Source organism: Gopherus evgoodei, chromosome 5 (assembly GCF_007399415.2).
Source record: "Gopherus evgoodei ecotype Sinaloan lineage chromosome 5, rGopEvg1_v1.p, whole genome shotgun sequence".
Classification (NCBI taxonomy): Eukaryota; Metazoa; Chordata; order Testudines; family Testudinidae; genus Gopherus; species Gopherus evgoodei.
In genome coordinates this window covers 79,775,442-79,802,943 of record NC_044326.1, presented here as the reverse complement: position 1 = coordinate 79,802,943, position 27,502 = coordinate 79,775,442, and the positions used below count along the sequence as shown (strand labels likewise).

General features: G+C 39.5%; 1 protein-coding gene across 3 annotated transcripts; it reads left to right on the top strand.

The window, feature by feature from the left end:
- The first annotated feature begins 119 nt into the window (after window positions 1-119).
- Window positions 120-27,432, top strand: ETFDH (electron transfer flavoprotein dehydrogenase). Of its 3 annotated transcripts, none has more exons than XM_030563336.1 (13): window positions 120-142; window positions 8,882-9,028; window positions 9,974-10,203; window positions 10,656-10,737; window positions 11,099-11,217; window positions 11,521-11,598; window positions 15,124-15,270; window positions 16,876-17,016; window positions 19,298-19,441; window positions 22,789-22,957; window positions 25,244-25,426; window positions 25,811-26,032; window positions 26,714-27,432. In XM_030563336.1, the coding sequence occupies exons 3-13, from the start codon at window positions 9,982-9,984 to the stop codon at window positions 26,875-26,877; spliced, it is 1,671 nt and encodes a 556-aa protein (XP_030419196.1). In that variant the 5' UTR covers window positions 120-142; window positions 8,882-9,028; window positions 9,974-9,981; the 3' UTR covers window positions 26,878-27,432. The 3 variants fall into 3 exon arrangements, with proteins under 3 accessions (XP_030419196.1, XP_030419195.1, XP_030419194.1); XM_030563335.1 differs by lacking the exon at window positions 120-142 and adding an exon at window positions 167-459; XM_030563334.1 differs by lacking the exon at window positions 120-142 and adding an exon at window positions 7,047-7,204.
- The last annotated feature ends 70 nt before the right edge of the window (window positions 27,433-27,502 follow it).

Here is a 27,502-nt window from a genome sequence, read left to right as displayed (position 1 = left end):
CCTTTTCTCTAGCCACACTGGCTTAGCGCATGCGCCGTGCTACACCCTTCCCGAGCGGGGAACAGCGCCCCTTCTCCCGCAGGGCATTCTGGGAGCTGTAGTAGTCCCTCCTCGGCGGGGAGGGAACTCTGTCTCCCGAAAGGTAGCCTGGCGCGCAGGCGCATTGGAGTGGGACGGGAGGGCGAGAGCTGCGGGTGTGCACTGTGGGTAGTGAATGCAATTGGCCGCGGCTGTGTGTGGACGCGCAGTGACAGGCTGGCCCGGAGCGCCAGCGCCCAGGCGCTCGGGAAAGGCAGAGCGGGAAGCGTGGGCGCTTTGGGAGGCGGGGTGTGCGTAGTGGGCAGGGGGGCCAGAGGCAGTGTTCGCCCCCGTTCCAGTCCCTGAGGGGAGGCTGTCCCGTCCCCGGGGGCGCCCAGGCAGGCACCATGCCGCTCCCTCTCTGCACGCTCTCCGGCCAAGGTAACGTGCGGCGTCGCTCGTGGGCACCTTGCCGGTCCGTGGGCCTAGTGGGCTGCAGGCTGACTCTCGAGTGGTGGCTGAAAAATCACCCTCTGCCCTGTTAACTTGTTACCACGATTCCTTGCTCGTGGGAAGGGGGGGCTGTGCCCCACTCCCCCGTGTGTGTGTGCGCGGGAATAGCAATGGGGTTAGGACAGGGGAGTGAAAGTGACAAGCTAGGGGGCCTGTTCAGTATTAAGTCTGATTGTGGGCCATGCCCGCCGGCCACGGCTGCCCCGCCCCTTGTCTTTACAGCAAGACACAAAACTGGAACAAAGGTCATTGCCGTGTGATTCTTACAAAACAGATATATTTTAACACGAATCAGCCGTGTTGTGATCCCCCTTGCTTGTGCTTGATGTTTGCGGTAGTGATTTAAGATAGTTAGAACGGAAAGGACACTGACCCCACAGTACTGGCCAGAATAACAATAATTGTTAGTTCATTTACCTCATTTGACTGTGTATTCAGTTCATAATTTCTCCCTATTGAAGTCATTGCAGTGCTGTTCGTGTTCATCCATGCAGAACTCATTGCAGAGAAGCGATTGAATGTTTTAAGGAATGTACCTGCAGTTGTTTCTCCAGTTATGAAATATGTTCGAGTCTGTAATACGTTACTAATTGTATGATTCTCTGTTTTAAAGTAAATACTGCTTAAGACTCTCACTCCTAAATCTGTTGCAGTTTATTGTGACATCTGGATTGTCTATTTAAGTTAGTATGACTTAAGCTACATAAATAATACTTGTTGTCCATGTACATTACACTGTTCCAAGAGATTACACCCTGTGGAGTGTGGGGATATAAAGGTTATATTGGTTTGCATTTGGGATGGGTGCATTATTCACAAATGCCATTAAAAAAATTGTTCTTCACTATCTTGTATATATTGCTCATGCTACTTTGAAGAAGTACTTTATAAATGTTTAAAGTATTTTAGAAAACAAGTGATACTATTTAAGGTCTTTCTTCATCTGTAAAGTTAGGCTGAGGGATTTGGGGTGTGGGGGTCAGGGGAGGGAGAGAGGATTCTTAGCTTGTGGTGATATGACAGGTGTTTCTAGTTCAGCTGGCTTATGAGCTGTGACACTTTACAAAATAATGTATATTTATATGAAGATATGGGAGCATAAGATAGTGTCTGTTATTCCAGGGCATTTATAGATGTAAAAATTTATTCCAAGCTCAGCCTTATTAAACTATTAAGATAGCAGTTTTTCATGGTATAACAAGCAAATCTTCCTCCTTTCTCTATCTCCAACTCCTTTCCTCCTCATCTCCCACTCCAGCTCCCAAGATGTTGAATGGTTACATGAATCTGGGTAGTTAAACTAATACACTTTGTGTATTTCAAGTCCTCTCTTATGCATTTAGCCTGAAAGGAACTAATAACTTGACCTGATTCTGTAGTCCTCACAGGCAAAAGTGCCATTGGCTTCATGACACATAACATGATTGGGTCCATAATTCCTTTTATTTCCATTATGTTCAAAATGACCCAATGTTTGATTTCTTTTTTTAATTTAGAGTAAGACCGTGTAAATCAATTTTTAATATTCTGAATCTTTTGAACCAGGACAAGGTACTATTCTTTCACTTTTGCACTTTCCTATGTTTATTCATTCATGTTACATTTACCAATTCATCTGCATAGTGATGAGGGAAAAATAGTCCTCAGGCTATACCCACATTATTACTTGTGGAAACGGGAAATTATCTTTATAGTAAGTATGTGATATAATATTTGCTTCTGACCATCAGGATTTGATTGTGCTTGAGTAATGTTTAGGAAGCACAGTTGAGGGTTGACTGTATGTATAAACCTTTACCTTTGAAACAAAGTATATTTTAACCAATCTACATTTTTACTGTTGATTTCGAAGTTTTGTTCAGGCCCTCTGCCAAATAATAGCTGCCCATCTAGCATTCACTAACATATATACTCTCTCTCCTTCATTTTTTCCCCCTCGTCTGTTAAATCGGATTATACTTGTATGGCTTAATTTACAAGCATTCGTTACATGTTTTAGGTTCTCTGGTATAAGGTGCTCTGTAAAATGCAAAGTATTTATCATATGAATCTGGAGTCAATTATTAGTTGTCTGCACTGATGAAAAATCTGTGGTAGCTTGATTTTAACAGACTTGGTTGGGCCAGCATAGACTCATAGACTCTAGGACTGGAAGGGACCTCGAGAGGTCATCGAGTCCAGTCCCCTGCCCTCATGGCAGGACCAAATACTGTCTAGACCATCCCTAATAGACATTTATCTAACCTACTCTTAAATATCTCCAGAGATGGAGATTCCACAACTTCCCTAGGCAATCTATTCCAGTTTTTAACTACCCTGACAGTTAGGAACTTCTTCCTAATGTCCAACCTAAATCTCCCTTACTGCAGTTTAAGCCCATTGCTTCTTGTTCTATCATTAGAGGCTAAGGTGAACAAGTTTTCTCCCTCCTCCTGATTGACACCCTTTTAGATACCTGAAAACTGCTATCATGTCCCCGCTCAGTCTTCTCTTTTCCAAACTAAACAAACCCAATTCCTTCAGCCTTCCTTCATAGGTCATGTTCTCAAGACCTTTCATCATTCTTGTTGCTCTTCTCTGGACCCTCTCCAATTTCTCCACATCTTTCTTGAAATGCGCTGCCCAGAACTGGACACAATACTCCAGTTGAGGCCTAACCAGCGCAGAGTAAAGCGGAAGAATGACTTCTCGTGTCTTGTTTACAACACACCTGTTAATGCATCCCAGAATCATGTTTGCTTTTTTTGCAACAGTATCACACTGTTGACTCATATTAAGCCTGTGGTCTACTATGACCCCTAGATCTCTTTCTGCCATACTCCTTCCTAGACAGTCTCTTCCCATTCTGTATGTGTGAAACTGATTGTTCCTTCCTAGGTGGAGCACTTTGCATTTATCTTTATTGAACTTCATCCTGTTTACCTCAGACCATTTCTCCAATTTGTCCAGATCATTTTGAATTTTGACCCTGTCCTCCAAAGCAGTTGCAATCCCTCCCAGTTTGATATTGTCCGCAAACTTAATAAGCGTACTTTCTGTGCCAACATCTAAATCGTTGATGAAGATATTGAACAGAACCGGTCCCAAAACAGACCCCTGCGGAACCCCACTTGTTATACCTTTCCAGCAGGATTGGGAGCCATTAACCACTACTCTCTGAGTACGGTTATCCAGCCAATTATGCACCCACCTTATAGTAGCCCCATCTAAATTGTACTTTCCTAGTTTATCTATAAGAATATCATGCGAGACCGTATCAAATGCATTACTAAAGTCTAGGTATATCACATCCACCGCTTCTCCCTTATCCACAAGGCTCGTTATCCTATCAAAGAACGCTATCAGATTAGTTTGACATGATTTGTTCTTTACAAATCCATGCTGGCTATTCCCTATCACCTTACCACCTTCCAAGTGTCTGCAGATGATTTCTTTGATTACCTGCTCCATTATCTTCCCTGGCACAGAAGTTAAACTAACTGGTCTTGTAGTTTCCTGGGTTGTTTTTATTTCCCTTTTTATAGATGGGCACTATATTTGCTCCCTTCCAGTCTTCTGGAATCTCCCCCGTCTCCCATGATTTCCCAAAGATAATAGCTAGAGGCTCAGATACCTCTTCCATTAACTCCTTGAGTATTCTAGGATGCATTTCATCAGGTCCTGGTGACTTGCAGGCATCTAACTTTTCTAAGTGATTTTTTACTTGCTCTTTCCTTATTTTCTCTTCTAAACCTACCCTCTTCCCGTAAGCATTCACTATACTAGACATTCCTTCAGACTTCTCAGTGAAGACTGAAATAAAGAAGTCATTAAGCATCTCTGCCATTTCCAAGTCTCCTGTTACTGTTTCCTCCTCCTCATTGAGCAGTGGGCCTACCCTGTCCTTAGTCTTCCTCTTGCTTCTAATGTATTGATAAAATGTCTTCTTGTTTCCCTTTATTCCCATAGCTAGTTTGAGTTCATTCTGTGCCTTTGCTTTTCTAATCTTGCCTCTGCATTCCTGTGTTATTTGCCTATATTCATCCTTCGTGATCTGACCTAGTTTCCATTTTTTATATGACGCCTTTTTATTTTGTAGGTCACGCAAGATCTCAAGGGTAAGCCAAGGTGGTCTTTTGCCACATTTTCTATCTTTCCTAACCATCGGAATAACTTGCTTTTGGGCCCTTAATAGTGTCCCTTTGAAAAACTGCCAACTTTCCTCAGTTGTTTTTCCCCTCAGTCTTAATTCCCATGGACCTTACCTATCAGCTCTCTGAGCTTACCAAAATCCGCCTTCCTGAAATGCATTGTCTCTATTCTGCTGTACTCCCTTCTACCCTTCCTTAGAATTGCAAATTCTATGATTTCATGATCACTTTCACCCAAGCTTCCTTCTACTTTCAAATTCTCAACAAGTTCCTCCCTATTTGTTAAAATGAAGTCTAGAACAGCTTCCCCCCAGTAGCTTTTTCAACTTTCTGAAATAAAAAGAATATGTTCAGGTACAGTATGAAACAAACTTAAATACACATTGCAGGTATCTTAAATTGTTGTAATCCTTTTTTGTTTGTATGTTGATGTTTACTATAAGTGTTCGGAAGTTTGAAATTGAAATGTTTTCTTACAATATGTTTTTCTCTTGTATGTGCATGCTATTTTTGTTAGCTCTAGGACTTTTTGATTGTGGGTTCTGTGACTTTTTTTTTAATCATAGAGATGAAGATCACCAAAGCATTTGTTTGGCCTAAAAAGAACACAAAAGGAATTATGTTCGATTAGTTGTACTTTAAGTTGTAGAGCAATATGGGGAAAGTTGCCTAGCCCATCCCTGTACTTTGACTAGTTTTTCAGAGTTAAGACTTTCTTGAGTTCTAACTTAGCTCAACTTCTTTTTCCTTTTAAGGACTAAGCAACTAATATTGTTTGCCCTTACACGGTAAGCTAGTTGACGTATAAATTTTATGGCTATTTTTCTATTATTTAATTTACTTTTTTTATTCCTCTAGTGGGTTATGTTTTAGTGTCTGAGTTACAGCAAAACTGGTCACATCTGTATATTGTACGTTTTTAAAAATCCAAGTTTAGTGACCAAAATTAGGGATGGCAAAAGCAGGGTCCATTATGGAGTACTACATACAACAATAAATCCTGATTTTGATGCTTATATGTTATGGTGGTCATCATCATCGTCATATTCCTATTATGCCTCTGGAGTTTGGTGCAGTGAGGAAGCTCCTTCACTCCTCTCTGTTTCTGGCAAGTCTTTCAGTGGTTCCCCAGCTGTGCCCCAGGTTTTTCAGCTTGGCTTCCACAGCTCTTTGCTATGTTGTTTTCAGGCGGCCTCATTTTTACTTGCCTTCAGGTGTCCATCTTATTGCTGCTCTGGTGATGGAAACAGTTTCCATCCAAAGCACATGACTTATGCATCTCCAACGTTTCCTGGCAATGATGATGTTCAGATCCTCTTGGCTGCACTGTGTCAATAGATCTTGATTTGAGATTGTTCTGGGCCAAAAGACACAGAGGATTTTTCTGAGACAGGTTGTATGAAATGAAAACAGTTTGGACAGCTCATACTTTCTCATATCCCAGCATACTGCACTATAAAGTAGTGTTGAAAGTACGCAGCTCTGATAAATCTTGAGTTTGGTTTTGGTGTTGTATTTTGATGATTTCTAGACTGTATTTAAGCTCCTGAAGGTGTTCCTGGCTTTACTGATTTTGTTTTGGATGTCCTGGCTTGTTCCACTGTCCTGGCTGATAGTGAGAACATAATCCTCTCTCCGTACTGGTGGTGGTGAAGCAATGTTAAAGATCATGCTAGCTGTCTTACTGTGATTGTCAGTCCAATTTGCTGGCTGAATGCGTTGAGTTGAGTTGTTGTTTCTTGTATATGGTGTTGGGTGTGTGATAGGAGAGCAATATCATCTGCGAAGTCCAGGTCTTCAAGAGATGAGAAGAGCATCCATTTAATTCCTCTTGGCATGTCTTCTGTTGTACGCCACGTTACCCAGTCGATGGCAATGTTGAGAGGATTGTAGACATGACACCCCTGACATACTCCTGTTTTGACTTCAAAACTGAGTTCACTGTGATCAACACTGCATGTAAAGTTGAAATACAAGCTTTTGATGACAATTATATGGAAAGGAATTCCACATGTCCACAGAATGTGCCATAGGCTGGTCCCATGAATGCTATCAAAAGCCTTCTCAAAGTCTATGAAATGTATGTAAAGTTGCCATTGCCATTCTAAGCACTGTTTTATTATGTTTCGTAGAGTGAAGATCTGGTCTGTGCATCCATGCCCTTTCCAAAAACTAGCTTGCTCTTTTCTGAGAATGCCATCAACTACCTCTGCTATACATTGGACAATGATCTTACACAATAATTTGTTGGCACAGATAAGTATTATACCACGCCAGTTATTACAACCACTGAGAGTTCATTTCTTTGGTATCTTCACTGTAACCACATTGGTCCACTCATCTGGCACTTTTTCCCTTTCCCAGACTGATGTAAATAGAGGGGCCAGGATAGATGCTGCTAATTTAGGATTTACCTTGAACAATTCTGCATTCAAGTTATCCTTGCCTGGATTTGATGGCATGAATGATCTCTTCCTTAGTTGGGCTGTCTGTGTTCATATCAAGATCTTCTTCTGCCTCCTGGATGTTTGCTGCTTCTTCAGGTGGCTCCCTGTTCAGCAATTCTTTGAAATGCTCTGTCCAGCGCATGTCTTGTTCTTTCTCAGTTGTTAGAAGGTGTCCTTGTTTGTTCTTGATGAGAGTGTGTTTGTGTCTGCTGTTTACCACTGATAAGCCGCGTCATTTTGTAGATGGTTCCTTGTTCACCGTAAGCAGCTGTATCCTCTGCTTGTGTTGCCAGATTATCAATATGATGTTTATCTGCCTTCACAAAGCATTTGAACCTTGCTATACTGCTCGTGGTATTTGTCCTTTAGCTTCTGCGATTTTGTGTCTAAAACTTTTTTTTTCTTCAGGGCTCATCTTGTTTCTGTGACATTCCATGTGCTGATTGTAATCCACTCCTTCCTTCTCATCTTCCTGTAGCCTAGACAGGCTTCACTGCTGTTTATAAATTGCTGTTACTTTGTCCCACTTCTTGTTCATCTCCTCATCTGCATTCCCCTCCTCTTCATCAAGGTTTGCAAGTGCTTGAAACCTGTTCTTTAACTGAAGAATGAAGGCTTTCTGTATTGCAAGAGACTTCAGCTTGTCAATATCATAATGTCTGTCCCTTGTTTGGTGGACCCACACTTCTCAGTTTTAGCTTGATGAAGGCTGTCACAAGGTGGTGGTTGCTGCCAACATCTGCACCCCTTCTTGCTTTCACATCTGTCAGTGAGTGTCACCATTGATCATGATATAGTCAGTCTGGTTCTTCTCTCTGCCATTTGAAGAACACCATCTCAGCTTGTGAATTTCCCAAAGTTCAAATAGGGTTCTGCCAATGACTAGGTCATTCATATTACAGAATGAATATATTATGATGGTGGACACTCTAAAATGTGAACATAAACTCTTAATATGAAATACATCTTCCTGAGCCCTCAAGCCTGCCGGGGCAGCCGTGGAAGTTTCCTCCCTCTCTACTTAATTACTTTTCTTTAAAATTACTTAACAGTAGACACAAGTAGAGGAAATTAAGCCTGTTATAAACTACAGACTAACTGTACAAGGAACACAGGGAACTTAAAAAATAGGAGAAAACTCCAGCAAAACAGAAAATAAAGACTTTGTTGCTAGAACGGTAAATATCCCAAATGTAACATCTGAAACTAAGGGTATGTCTACACTGTGTACCTTACAGCAGCACAGCTGTGCTGCTGTAAGGTCTCTCAAGTAGCTGCTCATCACTGGCAGGAGAGCACTTTCCAGCCAGCAAAATAAAACCACCACTAACGGGTGGTCGGCAGGAGAGCATTTCCCGCTGACAAAGCGCTGTCCACATTGGTGCTTTTTTGTTGGTAAAACTTTTGTCGGTTGGGAATATGTTTTTTTCCCAAACCCCTGACCAACAGAAGTTTTGCAGACAAAAGTGCAGTGTAGATATAGCCTTAAAAAGTAATGTTAAGAACTGTGTTTTTTCCGTGTGATGGGCACTGTTTTCCTATTCCCATTTCCTGATAATGGGAGTGAGATGTTGCAAAATGTATCATGTACCACCAGTCAACTTCCTATCTTTAATCCTGAAACACAGAGTAGGGTCATGATTTATTAATTTGTTTAGGATTTTTCTGTACTGAATAGCCTCAGGATATTTTTAAAAAGTGGGTTCAAGCCTTTAACTGTTATCTATGTTAACAGTTAAATGATTCAGCTAATCTAGTTTCCTTTTTTTACAGCACATCATTGTTTGCGTGCTTTAAAGTCAGTAAAGAAAGACTGTCTACCGCCTTTGCATATTGCAAGATGGGCTTCTACTTCCCCTGTGCCTCGAATCACTACACACTATACTATTCATTCTCGGAACAAAGACAAACGATGGGAAGGTAAATGAAAAATTGCATGTTAAGAAAACAGCTTGTCTATATTAATTGCAGGCATTTTTAAATGTTAACAGCACAGTTATTTTACAGAAATGCTGTTCTGGTAAGCGCAATGCTAAAGATTAAGGTGACCTTTTATGGTTGCTTGCTTATGATGGTCAGTTTTAGTGAAGCAGAACTGATCATATTTAGTTTGCTCCTAATTAAACTAAGAAAGTATGAGACTTCATGATGCAAATGTGTAAATACATGTCATTAACTTTTCAGTTTGTATATCTATAGCTACATTTGTCTTATTTATTGTATTACCTTATTGCAGTGAGGATATGTATTTTTCTGCTTTTGTAATGTGGTCTCACGAGTTGATCATGATGAAGTAGGGCAAAGAAGATATTTATTTATGCTATTTTAATCTATAAATTCACTAACCTTAGCAGCTCCTTAGAGAAAGTGGGTTCCAACAATCCCTGTTGCCAGAACAGTGCTTGGGGATCCCTGACTGTCAGAGCAAAGCAGCAGATACTTAGGACTTGATGAGCATTTCCAGCATCAGAGGGGAGGAGGACCATTAAGGTTGCTTAATGGCACTTCTCCCCCCTCTTTTCTCCTGAAGTGTACCAAGCACACCTGAGAAGTAAGCATAGCTCTGGGCCCTTATTTTAATCATTCTAGGATGGCACACCACTGGAGATTAGAATCTCTGTGTCCCTCTTCATTAGCAAAGGCTTAGTCAAACATTAGGCAAAAGCACAATTAAAATGCTGCTCATGTACACTGTGTTCACATCTGTTGAATATTAACACCACTTAGTTCAAGGTGACAGTATTTTGATACTTGATGGTTGATATGACAAAGCAAAACAATAAACTTTAGAGAGAGGGGGAAGAGAATGGTGAGAGAGATGTATTATTGGACAAAATCGCTATATCATATTTTGCTCCATTAAAGGGGTGAACATGGAAAGATTTGCAGAAGAAGCTGATGTTGTCATAGTTGGAGCAGGCCCTGCAGGTCTTTCTGCAGCTATTCGACTCAAACAGTTAGCCAATGAGTATGGCAAAGAAGTTCGTGTCTGCCTGGTGGAGAAGGCTGCTCAGATCGGTGCACATACGCTTTCTGGTGCTTGTCTTGAGCCACGTGCTTTAGAAGAACTCTTACCGGACTGGAAGGAGCGAGAGGTATGAATGCTTAATCATTACGATTAATCTCTAGCTTGAAACAAACTCTGTATCAAGTTCCATGCTGCACCTCTATATATTATTTTTAAATAAGGTGATATTTATAAATATCACCTTTCATTGCACAGTTGTTTCCTTTGTTTTTTGTATAAAAAACTCTTGGATAAGAAAGGAACTGTTTGTTGGGGGGGGGGGGTTTGGGGGGGGTGGAGGGGAGCCCTATGCCAATTCCAAAAGTTGAGTATTAATTTTGTTGACTTTTTACCTGAATATTGCTCTGCCTGAGACTCTGTGCTTTACCTCTGTCATGAAACTTTCTCACAAGACCATTATTATCATTGTGTCATACTACACTAGATCTTTAATTTGTTCCTTGAGAAGGAAGAGAAAATGTCTGCTTCTTGACAGGCAGCAAAAATAGTTCACAGTGATGACTTTTTCCTTATTTTTAGGCTCCGCTTCAGACTCCAGTAACTGAAGACAAATTTGGGATTTTAACGAAGAATTCCAGAATTCCAGTGCCAATTCTTCCAGGTACAGCTTGTTGAAAAGCTAGAACACTTACTGAAAAAACAGGGCTGAGGTTTAATATAGTTATATATTTTTCAAGAAACAACTATGGTGTATGTTGGGAGGCAAGCAATACTGCATCAGTTGCTTTTTAGCAATTTTGTACGCAAACTATAATGATGGGAATATAAGTAGGTAGTTTGTACATCTCTGTATAGAGACAGCAATCATAGCAAAAAGATACTAGTACATTGCATTAAACCAAACTTTTGTATTTTTAAAAGTGTTAAATTTTAAGCATGTACATCTCCTGTGTGTGTGTGTGTGTATATGTTTTAATCCATAAACCTGAATAGATTATGGTGTACTTCTCCCTTTTGCCTAGGCCTTCCAATGACTAATCATGGGAATTATATAGTGCGCTTGGGGCACTTTGTGAATTGGCTGGGTGAGCAAGCAGAAGCTTTGGGTGTTGAGGTATATCCAGGCTATGCAGCAGCTGAGGTAATAACATAACTATTTATGTGTGTGAGAGATTTTAGCCCAATTTTCTATTTTTTTAGCAAGTCCCATATTACACAGAAATGCCTGAAAAATAAGGGCTCAGTTCTGCAAATTCCTGAATACTCTGTCTCCAATCCAGCAAAGCATTTAAGCACGATTAATCCCATTGTTTTCAAGACTGAGCTCTTAGTTAAAAGGTTTGGATTTTCTAACCTCCATGTTTTCTGCCTTTGGGAAATAATTTTAGAAATGGGCTTAAAATCACAGATCTTTAAAATAGATGTTGTTTGAATATTTCCATAGGTTCTTTTTCATGAAGATGGCAGTGTGAAAGGGATTGCCACTAATGATGTAGGCATTCAAAAGGATGGAGCACCTAAAGTGAGTACTTATCTTTTTAATGGGCAAAGGTCCAATCCTGTAGTTGCTACATACATCATTGTGGTGCCATTGTTGTTCTTGGTGTTATACCCTTAAACAAACCAAAAGTCCCTGGGATTATCAGTGAAAGTCTTCAGAGAAGGAGGAATTGTTTAAGGAGGGATTTGAATGAAAATTGGAGAGGTTTGTTTGGCGTAGGTGGTGTCTGGAAGGATGGAGTGCGAGGAAAGGGAGGGACTGAATGCAAGAAGTCATGAAGGTGAGTGGGGAGAGTGATACGTCTAACTGGTAACACATCAAATACAAAACAGTTGTTCTAATGGCTGGTTGCTGCCTTCTGCCCTTTTTGCAATTCTGTTGTACTTTGCTGACTGCATCCCATCTGCCTTTTGTGGGCAGGATCCTTACTGGATGAATCCTCCTGCCTGTCTAGTAGCTGTCTGCATCCACTTAGTGCTTCCTCCTTTGTAGTTTTTTTTTTTTTTTTGGGTTCACTTTTTAAAATGTGCTTTTCCTGCTAATAAGGAGGCTGATTTTCCTACATTTAAAATAGTTGACCGTGAAATCATATATTTACTATACTCTTGTCTTGAAATAATTCAAACAGAACAACTGTCACCTCTCATTATACCTTTATTTGTTTCACCAAATAGCTAAAATTATTTTCAATTATATATTTTCACCAGTAGATGGTACCAGTAATATTCACATTTGTTGCAGTAGTTGAAAGCCTGATTTTATTCCTGATGTAAAGAGCCCCCGACCTAGGAACTGTAGAAAAGGAACAGAATGTCTTCTATGACTTGTAAGAAAACTGCACCATTATTCAGAAATTTCTCTCTTGACAAACATTGTTTATTAACTCGTTTAATTTATTAATCTTAATGATTAGGGCCCCAGTCCTACAAACACTTGCACAGGTGTTTAACTTTAGGCTCTGTGAGTAGTTCCATTGAAGTTAGCTGTACAACATACAATGGATGGAATTAAAGATGTGTCTGCAAGATCAGGGCCTTGATCAGTTAATTTACTAAAATTATACGCTCTTTGAGGCGAGGAATGTCTCTTGTTTGTGTTAGAACAGTGGCTAATCAATGGGGCCCTGATCCATGACTGGGGCCCTAACACACTACCATAGTACAAATTAATTAAAAAATGTGAAGGCAATGGTATAAATATACAATAAAATAAGCATTGGTTCTTGTATAGGTGCAGGAGAAAGATGCTAACTGCAAAACATTTTTTGTTACTTAAATTTATAAATTTAGAAACAGATAATGTAGGATGTCTATATTTACATAAGCTATTTAATTATGGTTTCTAACTGCTATTATCTTAGCAAGGACATGGTTTCTGTGAAACAGTACCATATGCATGCATAGTCATATTAACATAAGTAACAAGTCTATTCTTAGTAATCCGTATGCTGTAAATACAGTTCACCTTCTGCTTCTCAATCAGAAATGCAGAAAGTGGGGAAAGTTCCAGCAAAAACTGGCACTTACCTACCGCTAAGCATGAATACCAGTATACAGGGAACATAGTACGTTTAGTTCCATCCCCAATGCCCTGTGAGAAAGCTGTCATAAATTAAGTCAAATAAAAAATTTCAGTACCACTTTTTTGAGTTTGGGTAGACATAGCCTTTTGACAAAAATGTCAAAAGAGAATTATTAATCCACCTCCTGGGAGAATTTTTTTTTAATCCTATTTTCCTCCTAAAATATCATTTTAGTTCTTCCGTAATATAATACATCTACAAGCATATTAATACAACTTTTTATAGTAACAAGGGCAATTATTACTAAAATACCATATTTAGTTTTGTATTCTACATATTTCAAACTTATCATTTTGCACCAGATCTTTTTTTGGCTGACTTTTTTTCTGCTAATATCCACTCCTAGTAAGATCTCTTTGTATATTTCAAAATACCAGATTTTTGCAATAATTGGTTTGGATCATTTCATCTTTTTTTCATTGATGAATCCAGCCCCAGGGTACTGATATCTAAGTCCTGTGTATGAACTGGGGACACTTTTTCAGAGTTGACTATCACAAGATATATCCAAGATGTTTCTGGGAATGGATCAGTGTTCACATCACACTCCCTGTCAGTGCCTGGCCCAGGCTGGGGAAGCTAATGATCCATCCAGCACACAAAATTCAGTGATGAATCTTGGTCATGTGCCTTCTGAGGTACATTGCGCATATGTTAAGAAGATGTCAAGTTTTATATTAAATCCCATTCCATCCAAACCATGGACAAAATGTCATGCAGTGGAAAGTGTAACAAAGTGGGATTTTTTTTTTAATTTTTTTTCATTAATCCTATGTGTGCCTCAGTTTCCTCATACTTTGCCTGGCTATCTAGTGAAGGATGGGAAGGATTAAGTTTTCGTTTATGGAAGGGTAAAGAGCTATAGGTCTGTGGGTGAGTGTTGCCTAGCTGAGTGGACTGAATGGGCCATTAAAAAGGACTCGCCAAAGCTAACCCACTTCAGTGGAAAATCCGAAAAGACAATTGAAAACCCAGTTAACCAGGATCTGGACACCTAGCAAACTATGACCTAGAGGGAAGAGAACTTCCCTGCCTCTCAGCAAGGAAGCCGAGCAGAGGCCCCAGCTTGAGAACAAAAGACTGAGGAGTGAGATGGAGGAATCAAGAATTGGTTTCTGGAAGAAGCCTGGGCACTCTCACCTGGAAATTGACTAAGGAGGTCAGAGAGAGAGACACAGCCTGAAAATGGAGTTAACTACAGCTTGGCTGGTGAATTGCACTGGGATAACCAGAATGGACTGTGTTTTAACCTTTATTTCTCCATGCTAACTTAAGGACTTCCAGTGCTGTGTTCCAGTTGACTAATAAACCCCGCTGTTTTGAAATCGCTGCTTGAGTGTCACTGCAAATACTGGATGAGGTGCGTTAGTCCCTTGAAGAGTGTACAGGTCTCTAACCAGGAGTTTCTCTTTCAGTTGGACTTGCTGAGTAGAGCTCACAGTGTGAAGCAGGACTGCTGAAGCCCTAGAGGTTGTGTCAGGAGATGGTGAGGCTGCATAGCCTACCCTGAGGGAAGAGTGAGACCTCCCTGGGGGTCTGATATATTGAAGGGGTTCCTCAAAGAGACTGTTTTAAAAACTGGGGGCACAGCACCGATCCTGTGAATCTGTGACACAGCTATCTGGGTGAGGTCCACTCCGGCCTCCTGATGCTGGGTAAAAGGGCCTGTATAGTGTAAATGTCCTCTAGGACTAGAGGATCATTGTCCTGATACGAGAACTGTGGAAGACAGCCCTGCACACACTCTGGCACAGGGGGAGTACTGTGGTGGGGTGGGAGGAGTGTTTCAGGGGTGGGACCCAGGAAGGCTGCAGTACTATTGACAAATGCCCAGCAGTTGCTTCAGTCTCTGGAGTATCCCAGAATCAGGAAGATCTTAAAGTGCTTTAACAGCACTCTGCCTCCCTTTCCCTCACCCATGTTATCTAAACAGTGTGGTGACTACAGGTTCTCTGTTTTTACAGGCGAACTTTGAAAGAGGTCTGGAGCTACATGCCAAAGTCACGTTCTTCGCAGAAGGTTGTCATGGACATCTTGCCAAACAATTGTACAACAGATACAATCTAAGGGAGAAATGTCAACCCCAGAGCTATGGTATTGGACTGAAAGAGGTATCTCTTCTTAGTTTTATCACAATACTTGGTGCGCTTAAATTATTGAAGTATAAGACTTGCTGCAAACTAGACTGTTTCAAAATGTGTGTATAAACTGCTTTCTAAAACTGAGGTTTTTTCTTTAGACTGCAAATTTAAGTAGCAAGTGGTGGATTTTGACAAGAGCTTGACATTAAGTTTGTAAACTTTTGAATTGTTTTGGTATTATAGAATAAGGAGTGTGAAAAGGCCTGTTTTAGTTGTGACATCCATCTCCTGGCCAAGGCAGAGTTAGTCCCTATTGTATTTTTCCCTCTTACTCTCCTTAACTTCCTATATGACATTAACTCATTTGCTTTTCTGCTACTATTTTATTGAACATCATAACTAACTCTGGGTAGTTTTGTTTAGTTTCCCATTCTCTTTTTTTCCATTTACAGTGCAGGTATTCTTTAACTCTTGTGAAGAGTTTTGTTTCCAAACTGAATTCACTCTTTAAATTGATTTAACTTGTAAATCATTTCATATTTTAAGTGTACAAAATATTTCTTTTTAAGGTCCACTTTTAGCCTAGCACAGATTGTCCCTGATTAAGGGAGAACAAAGGTACAGCTAAGTTGGAAAACTATCCAGGTATCGCACATCTGTCTACAAACCCCAATAATCTTTCCATCTTGTGACTATTCTGTGACATGTCAGAGTATATACTAGCTGGTGCTCTGTTGCATTATAGTGAAGTGATGACTGGAAACTTTCTTTGATCTATACAGCAGATGTCAAAATTGTGCTAGCTACACATTGTCTGCAGTGTTAATTCAATATGCATATAATTAAGACACTGTGTTGGGGTTTTATTTTTGGAAAATATTTTAAATGTTTTTTTCTGAGTACAAATATATTACACTGGTAAAGTAATTGTTGGTTTTATACAAAGTATATTGAAGGTTTTAGCATATATTAACTTATGTTCTTTAACCATCAGTGTCTACTCTAGACTATGTATATTCAAATTAATTTTTTAGACTTCTGTATTTTTTTAAAACTGTGAAACAATATGATCTTTTACAAAACTTCAGGTAGTACAGTATAGTAGTAGTAGAAGGTTGGCCTTTGAGCTTTTGAGGTTCCAAATGAGTGATTACAGTAGCTTATTTCAGGTCCCAAGTAAAGAAGTTATTGAAAGGAAATTTCACTGTCAAGTAACCCAAAATTTTTGTGTTCTTAAAAAAGTCAGTGTAAGCATGTGCTGTTCTTGCATTCATTCAGAAATTATTAAAAAAAATTAATGCAAAATGCAGGCTCTTCTGTGATTAATGATGGGTGCTGGGTCTATGACAAATTTTGTCTTCCATGATGTAAATATTAAAGACCATGCTGTTTGTTGAATTTGCTGATGTGAGGTGTTTTAAGGAAGGAAAGTATTTGAATTGTCACTTGAAAATATGCTGAGAAAGCATTTGTACTGCCTTACTCTGTTCTCTGCTGTATGAGCTTTATCTTATGCCACAGCATAGTAAATTCAAAGTAATGTTTTTGCAATCTTGTCCATATATTTCTAGTTGGGTTTTGTTTTTATATTGCATTATTAAAATGACTTGCATTATAAAGTAGTATCTATTCCAGTTGTGGCTTATTGATGAAAAGAAATGGAAGCCAGGAAGAGTGGAACACACTGTGGGCTGGCCCTTGGACAGACATACGTATGGAGGATCATTTCTTTATCATTTAAATGAAGGTGAACCATTGGTAGCTCTTGGGTTTGTGGTAAGTGATGGTTTGCTGCTAGCACAAAATTTAAGTCCCTGCTTTAAAGCAGGAAATGCTAGAACTTCTCAACTAACAGTTGTAAGAATTTTTAACATATGCAGAACTGTGTGTTTTTCCTTAACTGCATCTGAGAAATGCTAAACCATTTATATGAAAATTTTCCTGAAGAAATTCAACCAGAGACAGGCACCCAGCATTGGAAATTTCAGCTCGGATGGTTAAATTTATAAGCAACAGTGTTCTATAATGGGAAGTGCCAGGCAACCATAACTACAGATGTTGCTACTTATGTCATCTGTAATAAAAGCAAGATAGGTGTCAAGTAAAATTGTAAATGTTTGCATGACCAGTTGCATGTGTTAGCACTCAGTTACCCATGCAAACTGTATCAGGCTTTTCAGAATGCTTAATCTTTGGTTCTTGTACTACCATGCTGATCATGGAAAAATGTATTCCTTCCTGTTTAAGTTGTATTACCCCCCCCCCCACACACACACACACAGAGCCTCCGTTTGCCTCTGTCTTCTATACCTTCATAACCTCTGGACCAAACTATTGCAGCAAGGGCTTTGCATTAAGACAGTGGTCCCCAAACTGTGGGGTACGCCACCCTAAGGAGTGTGGAGGAACATATGTGGGGGGGAGGGGGAGCGGCAGCAATGCAGCTGGGCCCAGGCCAGGCTCCGATGGGGAGGGAGCACCACGCTTCCAGACCTGCTCCGCTCCAGACTCTTTCAGCCCCTTTCCTTTTCCACTTCCAGGCCCAGCTCTGCCTCCAGGCCAGAACTGCATCCAGTCCCCCTTTGCCCCCTGCTCCATTCTGCCCCCAGCCCAGCTTTATCCTCATTCCCTCTCTTCTCTCAGACCAACTCCACCTCTAGCCCCAGCTCCTCCCCCAACCCCCGTTCCTCTCCCAGCTCCACTGCTAAGACGACCTTGGATGTGCAGTAATGGAGGGAGAGAGGGCAGAGATTCTGTTAATGGTAAGTGGGGGCATGATAGGAAAAGTTTGCATATCAATTCATTAAGGTCTTGTGTACATCAGGAAATAACACAGAATAGCAAATGCACACTAGCGCCCAATGTGGCCACTCATATTCCATATGAAGAGTGACTTTGTGCAGTTTAGCTTAATCCATTTAAGCTAAACTGCACAAAGGCACTTAGTGTAGAATAAGAGAGTCCACATTTGGAGCTAGTGCAAAATTGCTATTTTAAATTCACACCCTAGCTTATTTTGCAATAGCTTCCCTTGGTACATAAGCCTTAATTATGAAAGCTGCTTGTAAAACTAATGAAGAAAGTAGTTGTCTTCTGTCTGACTGTGGTGGGCTGTCAATTCCATTGGCAGTGAGGACTCTGAGATGGAATCAGCTGAGATGGATGTAGGTCGCTTTGGCCAAGTTATCTAAAAAAATTATTTCTGTTTCTCTCACCCATATTATGTTTTTCTGTTGTCCAAAACCCTGGAAATAATTGTCCCCAGGGTAAAGCTTGCAAGAGCCAGAAACAGGGCTTTTTGACATAAGGATCATGCCTCTGGAATTACTCCTGTCAGGAATATGTCAAAGCTGGAACTTGACCATCTAGAAGAATGCAAGACACATCTTAGCACTAGCTTTTGACTGAATGTAAAATATGAACTCCTGGGCGTTCCGCCAATTGTTTACGTCTCTTTTCATTCTGTCTTTGTATCATTGTTCCTTTGCTGCTTTATATAGATGCTTCTCTCATTTGGAAATGTTACTTGACTCAACTTTAAGCCATGTAAAAGTAGTGCTTGAAAAATTTATCAGAGTGGCTGAAACCCTACTTACTGCCCGGGGTTGAAGGAGAAGCCCCTGGGCAATACCTAGTGATCAGAGCATAATTTTGATATATGACTTTTAAAAAGTTTGGTTTCATCCACACTGCTCAGGCAACCCATGTTTAAAAATGCAGTTTCATTATGATGATTCCATTTCCAGTGGGATGGACTGATATGGGAGCTGGTTACAGCTTGGTTATATACTTTCAGGACAACCTTGTAGCGAAATCCTGACTTGGTTCTGAGCATAGTGTTAATAGGTCTGAAGTAGGTCATGAATATAGTTTGGCTGCTTCTTGCATCTTGGATGTAATGAAAAGATCCTGAAGTTGGTGTAACATGAAAATTGACTTAACATACCATGTTTTAATGCTGATATGGCACTTTAAATGAGTGTAAATAACGTCTTTTGTTTAAACGTTCACATTTAAATATTCATAGCATGTTATATTTTATTGTATTGTTTTAAAGGTTGGTTTAGATTATCAAAATCCCTATTTGAACCCATTTAAAGAGTTCCAGAGATGGAAACATCATCCCAGTGTGGTGCCCACTTTAGAGGGTGGAAAAAGGATTGCCTATGGTGCTAGAGCCTTGAATGAAGGCGGTTTCCAGGTAAGGGTGTGTTTGGGGTTTTTGTTTGGGTGTGGACTTTTTCTTTTGTAACACGACTAACTATTTATCCTGAATTCCCTGTGGCCCTAGTAACAAGAACTAGTTATACTTGTAATATCTAAACTAAAATGTTTTCAATTTGTCTGTTGGCAAGTGTCCATTGAAATAAAAGATTGGATAAGGACAAAAGGAATTTCTGGACAGAAAGAAACGTCTTTTGGCACCAGGAAGGTTCATTGGCCATGCTAAAATAAATTGATCAACTTCTATGAATATTGCCAGGCCTTGGGAAAATGCCACACTATCTATTAAATTAGAATGTCCTAGGATATGTCTTGTGTCTGTGTTACAGCAAAATATGTACAGGAGTAAAGAGAGAGTTGATTAGTCAATACTGTATTTATTGCTAGGAGGAAGTGGCCAGATGTGCCTTTTTGCCTTGGGTTATACCAATTTATGTGAGAGAATAAGGCAGTTGCTATAGACATTCTCCAGAGCACTACATGAATTCAGCTGAATATCCTGCTCTTGTACCCATCTCTCCTCTGTTTTGAATAATGTGTAACTTATTTTATGTAGTTCCTAGTGCAAAGCTTAGTTTATTGTATGTAATTTGTGTTATATCTATATTAAACGGAGTTTACTTTTCTGTATGTTAAAACCTGCTAGTTGATCATTAATTTTTAACTGCTCCACTCTTCAAGGTGCATACCTTTTTTAAAGGTGTGTTTGCTGGCTTTAAAAATCTCTCATTGAATCATTAGGAAATGTCCATAGGAACAAGAACGGTAATTGTCTAGAGTAATCATACTAATGTATATGGTGCCCTGACAATATGTATAGTAGAAGTCTTTGACCAGTTAGCATATGGAGTGTAGAATTATAGCTCTTAGTTTCTCGCTCTCTTTTTGGTGATGATATTGCCTCATACATAGGATACATGGAGGATATGTGTACAAAATTACCCACAGCAGGAGTTTCCCAAATTTTTGTGCTATAGATAAACTTAAGATGCCTCTGTCTTTGAGGAACATGCAATTTGAAAAGCTTGGTTTTAGTGACTTGCCCAGTTTCACTTAGAAATGTATGGCAGAAGCAGTGATAGAATCCAGTTCTCCCAGGAGTGCATTCAGCTGCCTTAACCACGAGACTGTCCTTTCTTTTCCTCCACCCCACTGCCTCATTCACTACACACTTTCCACCTTTGGCACAAAATGAGGCAGAAGGTCCTAAAGACAACAGCCTCTTTTACTACACAACCCTGATGAGGCAAGGGTCCCATGGGGGAAAAAAAAAGATGTGATCATTTAATCGAAGACTTTATGATAATGTATACATGCAAGGAGGGAAAATTAAGATCATACACGCAAGCAACCTTGATTTCTGGAATTTTCTAACTCTTTGAGTGCTTGGCTTTGCAACCTTAAAATTGTTGTTTTTATGTAGCTTGTGTGTAACTTCCTAAATTTTTAAAAAGCATACTGAAAAATAAACAATGTCCTTCATATTCTGAAAGGGAGCATTAAATAGCGGGCACAGACACTCTGTCTACATCCTCCAGTCCAACCTCTCTATAGCTCAGTCCTCTCTCTTCACAATCCTATTACCTTGCCTACCCAGTCCCAATCTCTACTGGTCAGGCTTCTTATCCTAGTAATAAGAACATAAGAGTGGCCAAACTTGGTCAGACCAATGGACCACCTATCCCCATATCCTGTCTCTGACTGTGGCTAGTGCCAGAAGCTTCAGAGGCAATTAACAGAACAGGGCAGTTTTGAGTGATCACCTGTTGTAAAGTCCCAGCTTCTGGCAGTTAGAAGATTATGGACACCTAGAGCATGGGGTTGCATCTCTGACCATCTTGGCTAATAGCCATGATGGACCTAGTTTCCATGAAGTTATCTAATTCTTTTTTGAACCCTGTTATACTTATGACCTTCACAACATCCCATGGCAATGAGTGCCATGGAATTATTCACAATTCCTGGCCTGCAGTGATACAACTTAATACAGTAAGATCTCCCAAAAATATTGCAGGAAATTGCCATATTTGTAACACTATTGTGAGTACTCCTGGGGTTCTTCTGATAGCACCAGAGCACTATCTGCTTGCAAGTCCTATGGAATTAACAAAATATGAATGGAGATCTAGTGATAATTTATATTGAAGTGGCTTAACCATTGTGCTCTCTCTAAGGAGAGTGTTTGCACTGATGCAGGAAGATATGGGGATTTGCAAAATTTAGGAAAAGACAGATGGAACAGGAAAAATATATTTAATAAAAAAAAAACAGCCAGGAAACCACTTTTATTGTCCCCAGTACTATGCCAAGCAGACTTAATTATAATACAGTAATAGTAACATCACCTGAGAAAATGTCCAGTTGAATTAAAACTATTATGTTGTCTGACCCCCAAGCCCAGTTGCCTTCACTGTGAAGGCAATCACCAAGTTCACAGCTTGAGGGGAATATCCAGCACACAAAACAAACATTGTCCTGTAAAGAGGGAGGAATGCTGTAACACGTCTTCAAATTTTAGTAACTATATCCTCTGTAAGCATTCAGACTTAACAAGAAAAAAAATCTTCAGAGATAATCCAAATGTGGTCATATATACTTATTGGAATTTCTTGGTGTTTTTTGCTCCATGTAACATACTTGTGAATCATTTAGTTATTTTAGGGACGTGGCTTCAGAGGTTTACTTTTCCACAGGCAAACGTCTCAGTGACACTCACTACTTGATTATATTATACTTCTCAGAAGAGAGGGAAAGATGTGCCCAGAAATCATTCCATTATTAGTCTCTGCACAACTATTTTTTCTTAAAGGAACTGAGACTTAGTGCCAAATTCAGTAATGCCTGGAAAGTCAATCTGTCAACTAAGAAAGAGGACACAGACTTGAGAACTAAACATGGAGATAGACTGATATGGTTACTATAGGAGGAGGGAAGCTTGACTTACTAAAGAAGAGACTAGGTGCGTGAGGTAATATCTTTTATTGGACCAACCTCAGTTGGTGACAGAGGCAAGCTTTCAGGCTACATAGGCATTTGTCATTTTAAACTTGAGAGCAGAAAACGGGGGGCAGGGGAAGGAGGCACCTACTGAGTGACTTTATCATAGTCTATTCAGTAGAGCAATCGTTTTGAAAGGAATAGTATAAAATGAGATCACCTGTTTTCTTGAGCTTCCACTTGATTAAACAAAAACTATGACATTCTGCAATATTGACCTTGATATCTCTTATTTGCTCAGGACCTGGTCTCATGCCACATGTGTGTTCCATCATACATGATCATTTAAAAAAAAAAATCTTAATCTCACTGACTTTTTCTCTTCAGTCTATACCCAAACTCACTTTCCCTGGTGGTGTATTAATTGGTTGCAGTCCTGGTTTCATGAATGTTCCTAAAATCAAAGGTACACACACTGCAATGAAGAGTGGCATGTTGGCTTCAGAAGCTGTTTTCAGCCAATTAACTAATGAAAACCTCCAATCGAAGACAATAGGTAAGATCTTATTTAAACTTGTAGCAGCCTTGTGTGTTCAGTTGAAACAACTTTTTGAATATGAAGAAACTATTTGAAAGCCAAATAAACCATCTCTAAGTTGGTTTAAGAGAAAACTGATATACCTATAGTAAATTATAACACATACAAGAAACAAATAGAATGGATTCAGAATGTTTTGTTTGGTTATTGTGAATAGATCAGGTCCTTGGACTGGAGCAGAGAATCTGATATGCTCTTAACATTAAAGGGACAGTCAGGAAGATTAGGCCTAAATTTACAATGTATATGTCAATTATTGTTTTTACAAATCTTAATAGATCTGGTTTCATGACTTAATCTATAGAAAGTGTTTTTGTTTGTTCATAAATTCCTCTGCAATGGATTAGTGCAGAACCAGAAAGTGAGACTAAAAAATAGGAACAAAGATAAGACTAGTGTGTTTTCATTGCCCCAGCTGAGAGAAATGCAAATAAAATCAAAACCCTCATAGCATTAATAGTGAAAAGTAAATTGATATTTTTAAAGTTTTCAGTTTTAGTGAACTATAATATTAATGTATGTAACAACCCTCTCCTCTCCCATCCAACCCTCAATAGAACTTCTAACTTTAATGTCTCCCTATACTGGTTGCTTTATGGTTCATCAAAAGAGGAGGGTACAGCAAAGCTTTCTTTGTGCATTAATTGATCTCTTAAAAACTCTGATGGCAGCAGATGTCTATAGAGACCACTGACCTAGCCAGAACTTGAGCCTTCTGGAGTTAGCCACAATAATTTGAGTACATTGTTTAAGCAAAGTATACTTTTTAATGACAGCTGCTTCTCCATAACTACAAGTTCTTATTTTTTAAGTGTATTATCTGGTAAGTACAAACTAGTGTGAGATACTATTATGTCTTTAGCAACTGGACTCTCCAGCTTTTCCCTAATACAGCAGGCAAAAAAAAGATATTTAGGAACTATCTACACTAACATGCCCACTATTTCAGTGCACTGTTTTCTTCCATGGTCATGGGAATGTGTTTTATAATGGACCTGCTGTCAGTGTGGACAGGAAAATGTTTCCTAACTTGGTTTCAGAACTGCTTTCCCATGCATGTAGGTAATAAAATTGTTTTAACAGACACCTTAACCTATGGCCAAACGGTGCACATATATTAGTGGCTCTTTTAGTATAGATGGTTCCATAAATTCTCTTTACTGTATTTCACAATCCATTCCCATATAACATTAGTAATTGGGGGAACTGTCTCCTCATGGAGTTTTGTTTAAATAAGTTGTCTTCGAGGCCTTATTTAAAAGATGGTCTGCTACAGTGAAATTACATTTAGCACAGTGTAGTAAACTATTTGACTTCCTGTGTAGAGGATGGAGTTACACAAATCAGTGCTCATGGCTGCATAGGTGTAAGTGTGTGTGTATGTATGTATAATCTTGAAGTTATACAGTTTAAAGGTTTTGAGTTTAAAATGGGAAAACCTGGTGCTCAGATCATAGGTGGGTTACTCTGGTTAGCTTAAACCTTAGTCTAAAGTGAATTTACAGCATTGGCATCCCCTAATTGTGTTCTCATTGTCATCTGTTCAGTCATTTTGCATTTTCAGAGGCAATAGTTTGATAAACTGCCTCGGTCTGGATGTTTAACATTTCTCAGAGTATTCATAGATTTGTGCGGAAAGCCAGGAAAGAACATTTAGATCATTTAGTCTGACCACCTGTAAATCACAAGCCTCTCTAGAAATCTGCCATCCAAACATTGTGAAGCACTGTGGTCCTGTGTATTCTCACTTCCCATTCCAAAGTGTCTCTTCTCCCATCACCCAGAAAGAAGTTTTTGAAAAAGTATTAAATAAGGACTTAAGGGGTCCTGTTCCTGAACGCAAGAGCCTGAAGCACCATTTACTTTGTTTTAAAAATATTTAAAAACTGAATTTAAGGATACCTTTTTGATGCTCTTACATACAAATATCCTAGAAAGTGTCTGAGAAAGTTAGAACTGTATTTCAGAAAATACACTCCTAAAATGAGGATTAAGTGTACAGTTGGCTGTAGTTACAAGCTCTCATTTCTTCAGTAATATAAAATTTAGTAATTTAGGTTCATTATATTATAAATGGGTCTAAATCCAGTTTTAAAAAAACTGAACTTTATGCTCTGCAAATGATTTTAATCCATTGCTAATAAACACTTCTCAGCTGGCAACAAGTTCTTATTTCAAGGACCTAATCTTCCCTGAATTCATGCTATATTATAAACATTTAACAAATAATATATTTACAACTAGGACTTGATGTGCCTGAATATGAAGAAAACTTGAAGAAATCCTGGGTGTGGAAAGAGCTCTATTCTGTTAGGAACATCCGACCATCCTGCCATGGAGTACTGGGTGTCTATGGAGGAATGATTTACACTGGTATATTTTATTGGATACTGAGAGGAATGGAGCCATGGACATTAAAACATCCAGGTAATTTTCTTTCTTACGGTCTCTTCTGGTTTTGCATTAAGCAAGGTTGGACTGGATCAGTACTCAAGTGAGATATTAAAAGGGAGGCTATAGAAAGTAAGTGTCTGCAGATGGTGGTTTTCTGCGTCTATAGAATCAGTGACCTGGTGTAGTTCAGTGGAGGGATTGGGAGCACTACACTACTGGAGATGTGTCTCAGAGATTAACTAACATGACCATTTGTGGCTAAGAATTCTACAGAACATTTTACAAAGATAATGGGCGTCTTGGCTCCAGTTGCCTTATCCAAATTAAATACTATAATTTACAATAACACCAAATTAATTTCAACTAAGTATTTGCACACTAGGAAACTTAATATTGTTTCATTCAAAATTACTTTAGGGCTAGATTCTGATCAGCTAAAGCCAGCCAAAGATTGCACTCCTATTGAATATCCAAAGCCTGATGGAAAAATCAGTTTTGATCTCCTGTCCTCTGTGGCTCTAAGTGGGACAAATCATGAACATGACCAGCCTCCTCATTTGACTCTGAAGGATGACAGTGTTCCTGTCAACAAAAATTTAGCTATATATGATGGGCCAGAACAGAGATTCTGTCCTGCAGGTAGGTAATTAAAATGAATAATGGTTGAATAAACTAACAGCTTTGCAAAGTGAAGGCAAAAGGTACTTACATATTACTAGTAGGCCTTTTAGTTCCTTAATAAAAGGTTTGGGTACCACTGCTTTAAGTACCAGCTGCATTTTGTCTGTCTTGGGGACCCACCCATATCCCTGCTAATGCCCTTCTAGCAGCCTGCTTGGCTTTCCCCTACCAGCTAGCTATACACTCCCCCTAGCTGGGCTGTGATAGTTGCCAGCCTGCTTTCTGTGTGTTCACTGGCCCCCTTCTGCTGCTGCCGCTGCCACTTTCTATGGGCAGCATCAGCAGTGCAGAAGCTGCAGCCGGAGCCTGTCACTGCCCTGCATAAATCTGGAGACACTCCCTTGGTGCTGCAGCCTAGGGGAAGAGTTGGAGGGAGGCCTTCTGGGGTACACAAGCCCACAGTCCTTCCTGAACTACTTTCTGGGGGGGAAAAATACATTTCTTGATAAAGCAATTGTCAGTAGAGTGTACAAGAGACAACTGACCTACACAATGAAGTTACCAGATGGTAGTCACAGCATTTGTAAGATAATGGCTACTGAAGAGGGCAAGAGTTTGTAATAAGATCCTTTAAATCTAGGTCTTAGCACTTAGTTGTATACTCATCTATCCACTACAGTGACGTTCTCATCTTTGCAGGTGTTTATGAATATGTTCCCCTGGAAACAGGAGAAGGGTTACGTCTGCAGATAAATGCTCAGAATTGTGTCCACTGCAAAACATGTGATATTAAAGACCCAAGCCAGAATATTAACTGGGTGGTACCTGAAGGGGGAGGGGGGCCAGCTTATAATGGAATGTAAATTTGATCAAAACTATCCAGTGTACTTCCCTGACATGTTGTAACCAAGCTGATCACTGACTGAATGTTAATTGGGCGAGGTTACTGAGCTAGCTAAATTTCATACCACTATGTGGTAAGAAATTTCATTAACCACTATGTTAAATAGTGAATGCAAAGTCAATGCAGACCCTAGCCTTAGTTATGAAATAGGCCTTTTTACTGGATCAAAGTCAGTGGTACAGCATCCCTAAAGTGCTCTTTTCTGTGACGTACAACTTGATGATAGATCTATCTCTTGCCAAAGTTCAGTGGTAACACCCCAAACCATGGATGTAAAAAATACAGTGAAGTCTTATAATTTATGGTGAATTCACATTTTCTGCTCCTTCCTAACATGTTCTATCAATGCAATCTTGTTTTCTCTAAATGCAAGTAGAAATTAACAAAGTCAAGTAAGGGAATACTGTATCACTGCTTTCAAAGGTTACATTAAGCAGACAAGCAAATATGTAACAAGCTCCCTGTTGTTTCAAGGGAAGAAACTTTTAATAAAGCTAGTTTGCCATAAAACGTAGTTTTGTGTGAACTGAGTTCATGAATACTGTTTACAAACTGTTTATTTTAGACAGCACTACTATGCTGGT

What these genes read in the sequence shown, in the direction of transcription:
- ETFDH (XM_030563334.1), top strand. Translation starts at nt 7,126, where the DNA reads ATGATCTCTTCCTTAGTTGGGCTGTCTGTGTTCATATCAAGATCTTCT. An exon ending in CGGACTGGAAGGAGCGAGAG is followed by an intron (nt 10,204 to 10,655) that starts GTATGAATGCTT and finishes CCTTATTTTTAG; the next exon opens with GCTCCGCTTCAGACTCCAGT. An exon ending in TCCAGTGCCAATTCTTCCAG is followed by an intron (nt 10,738 to 11,098) that starts GTACAGCTTGTT and finishes CCTTTTGCCTAG; the next exon opens with GCCTTCCAATGACTAATCAT.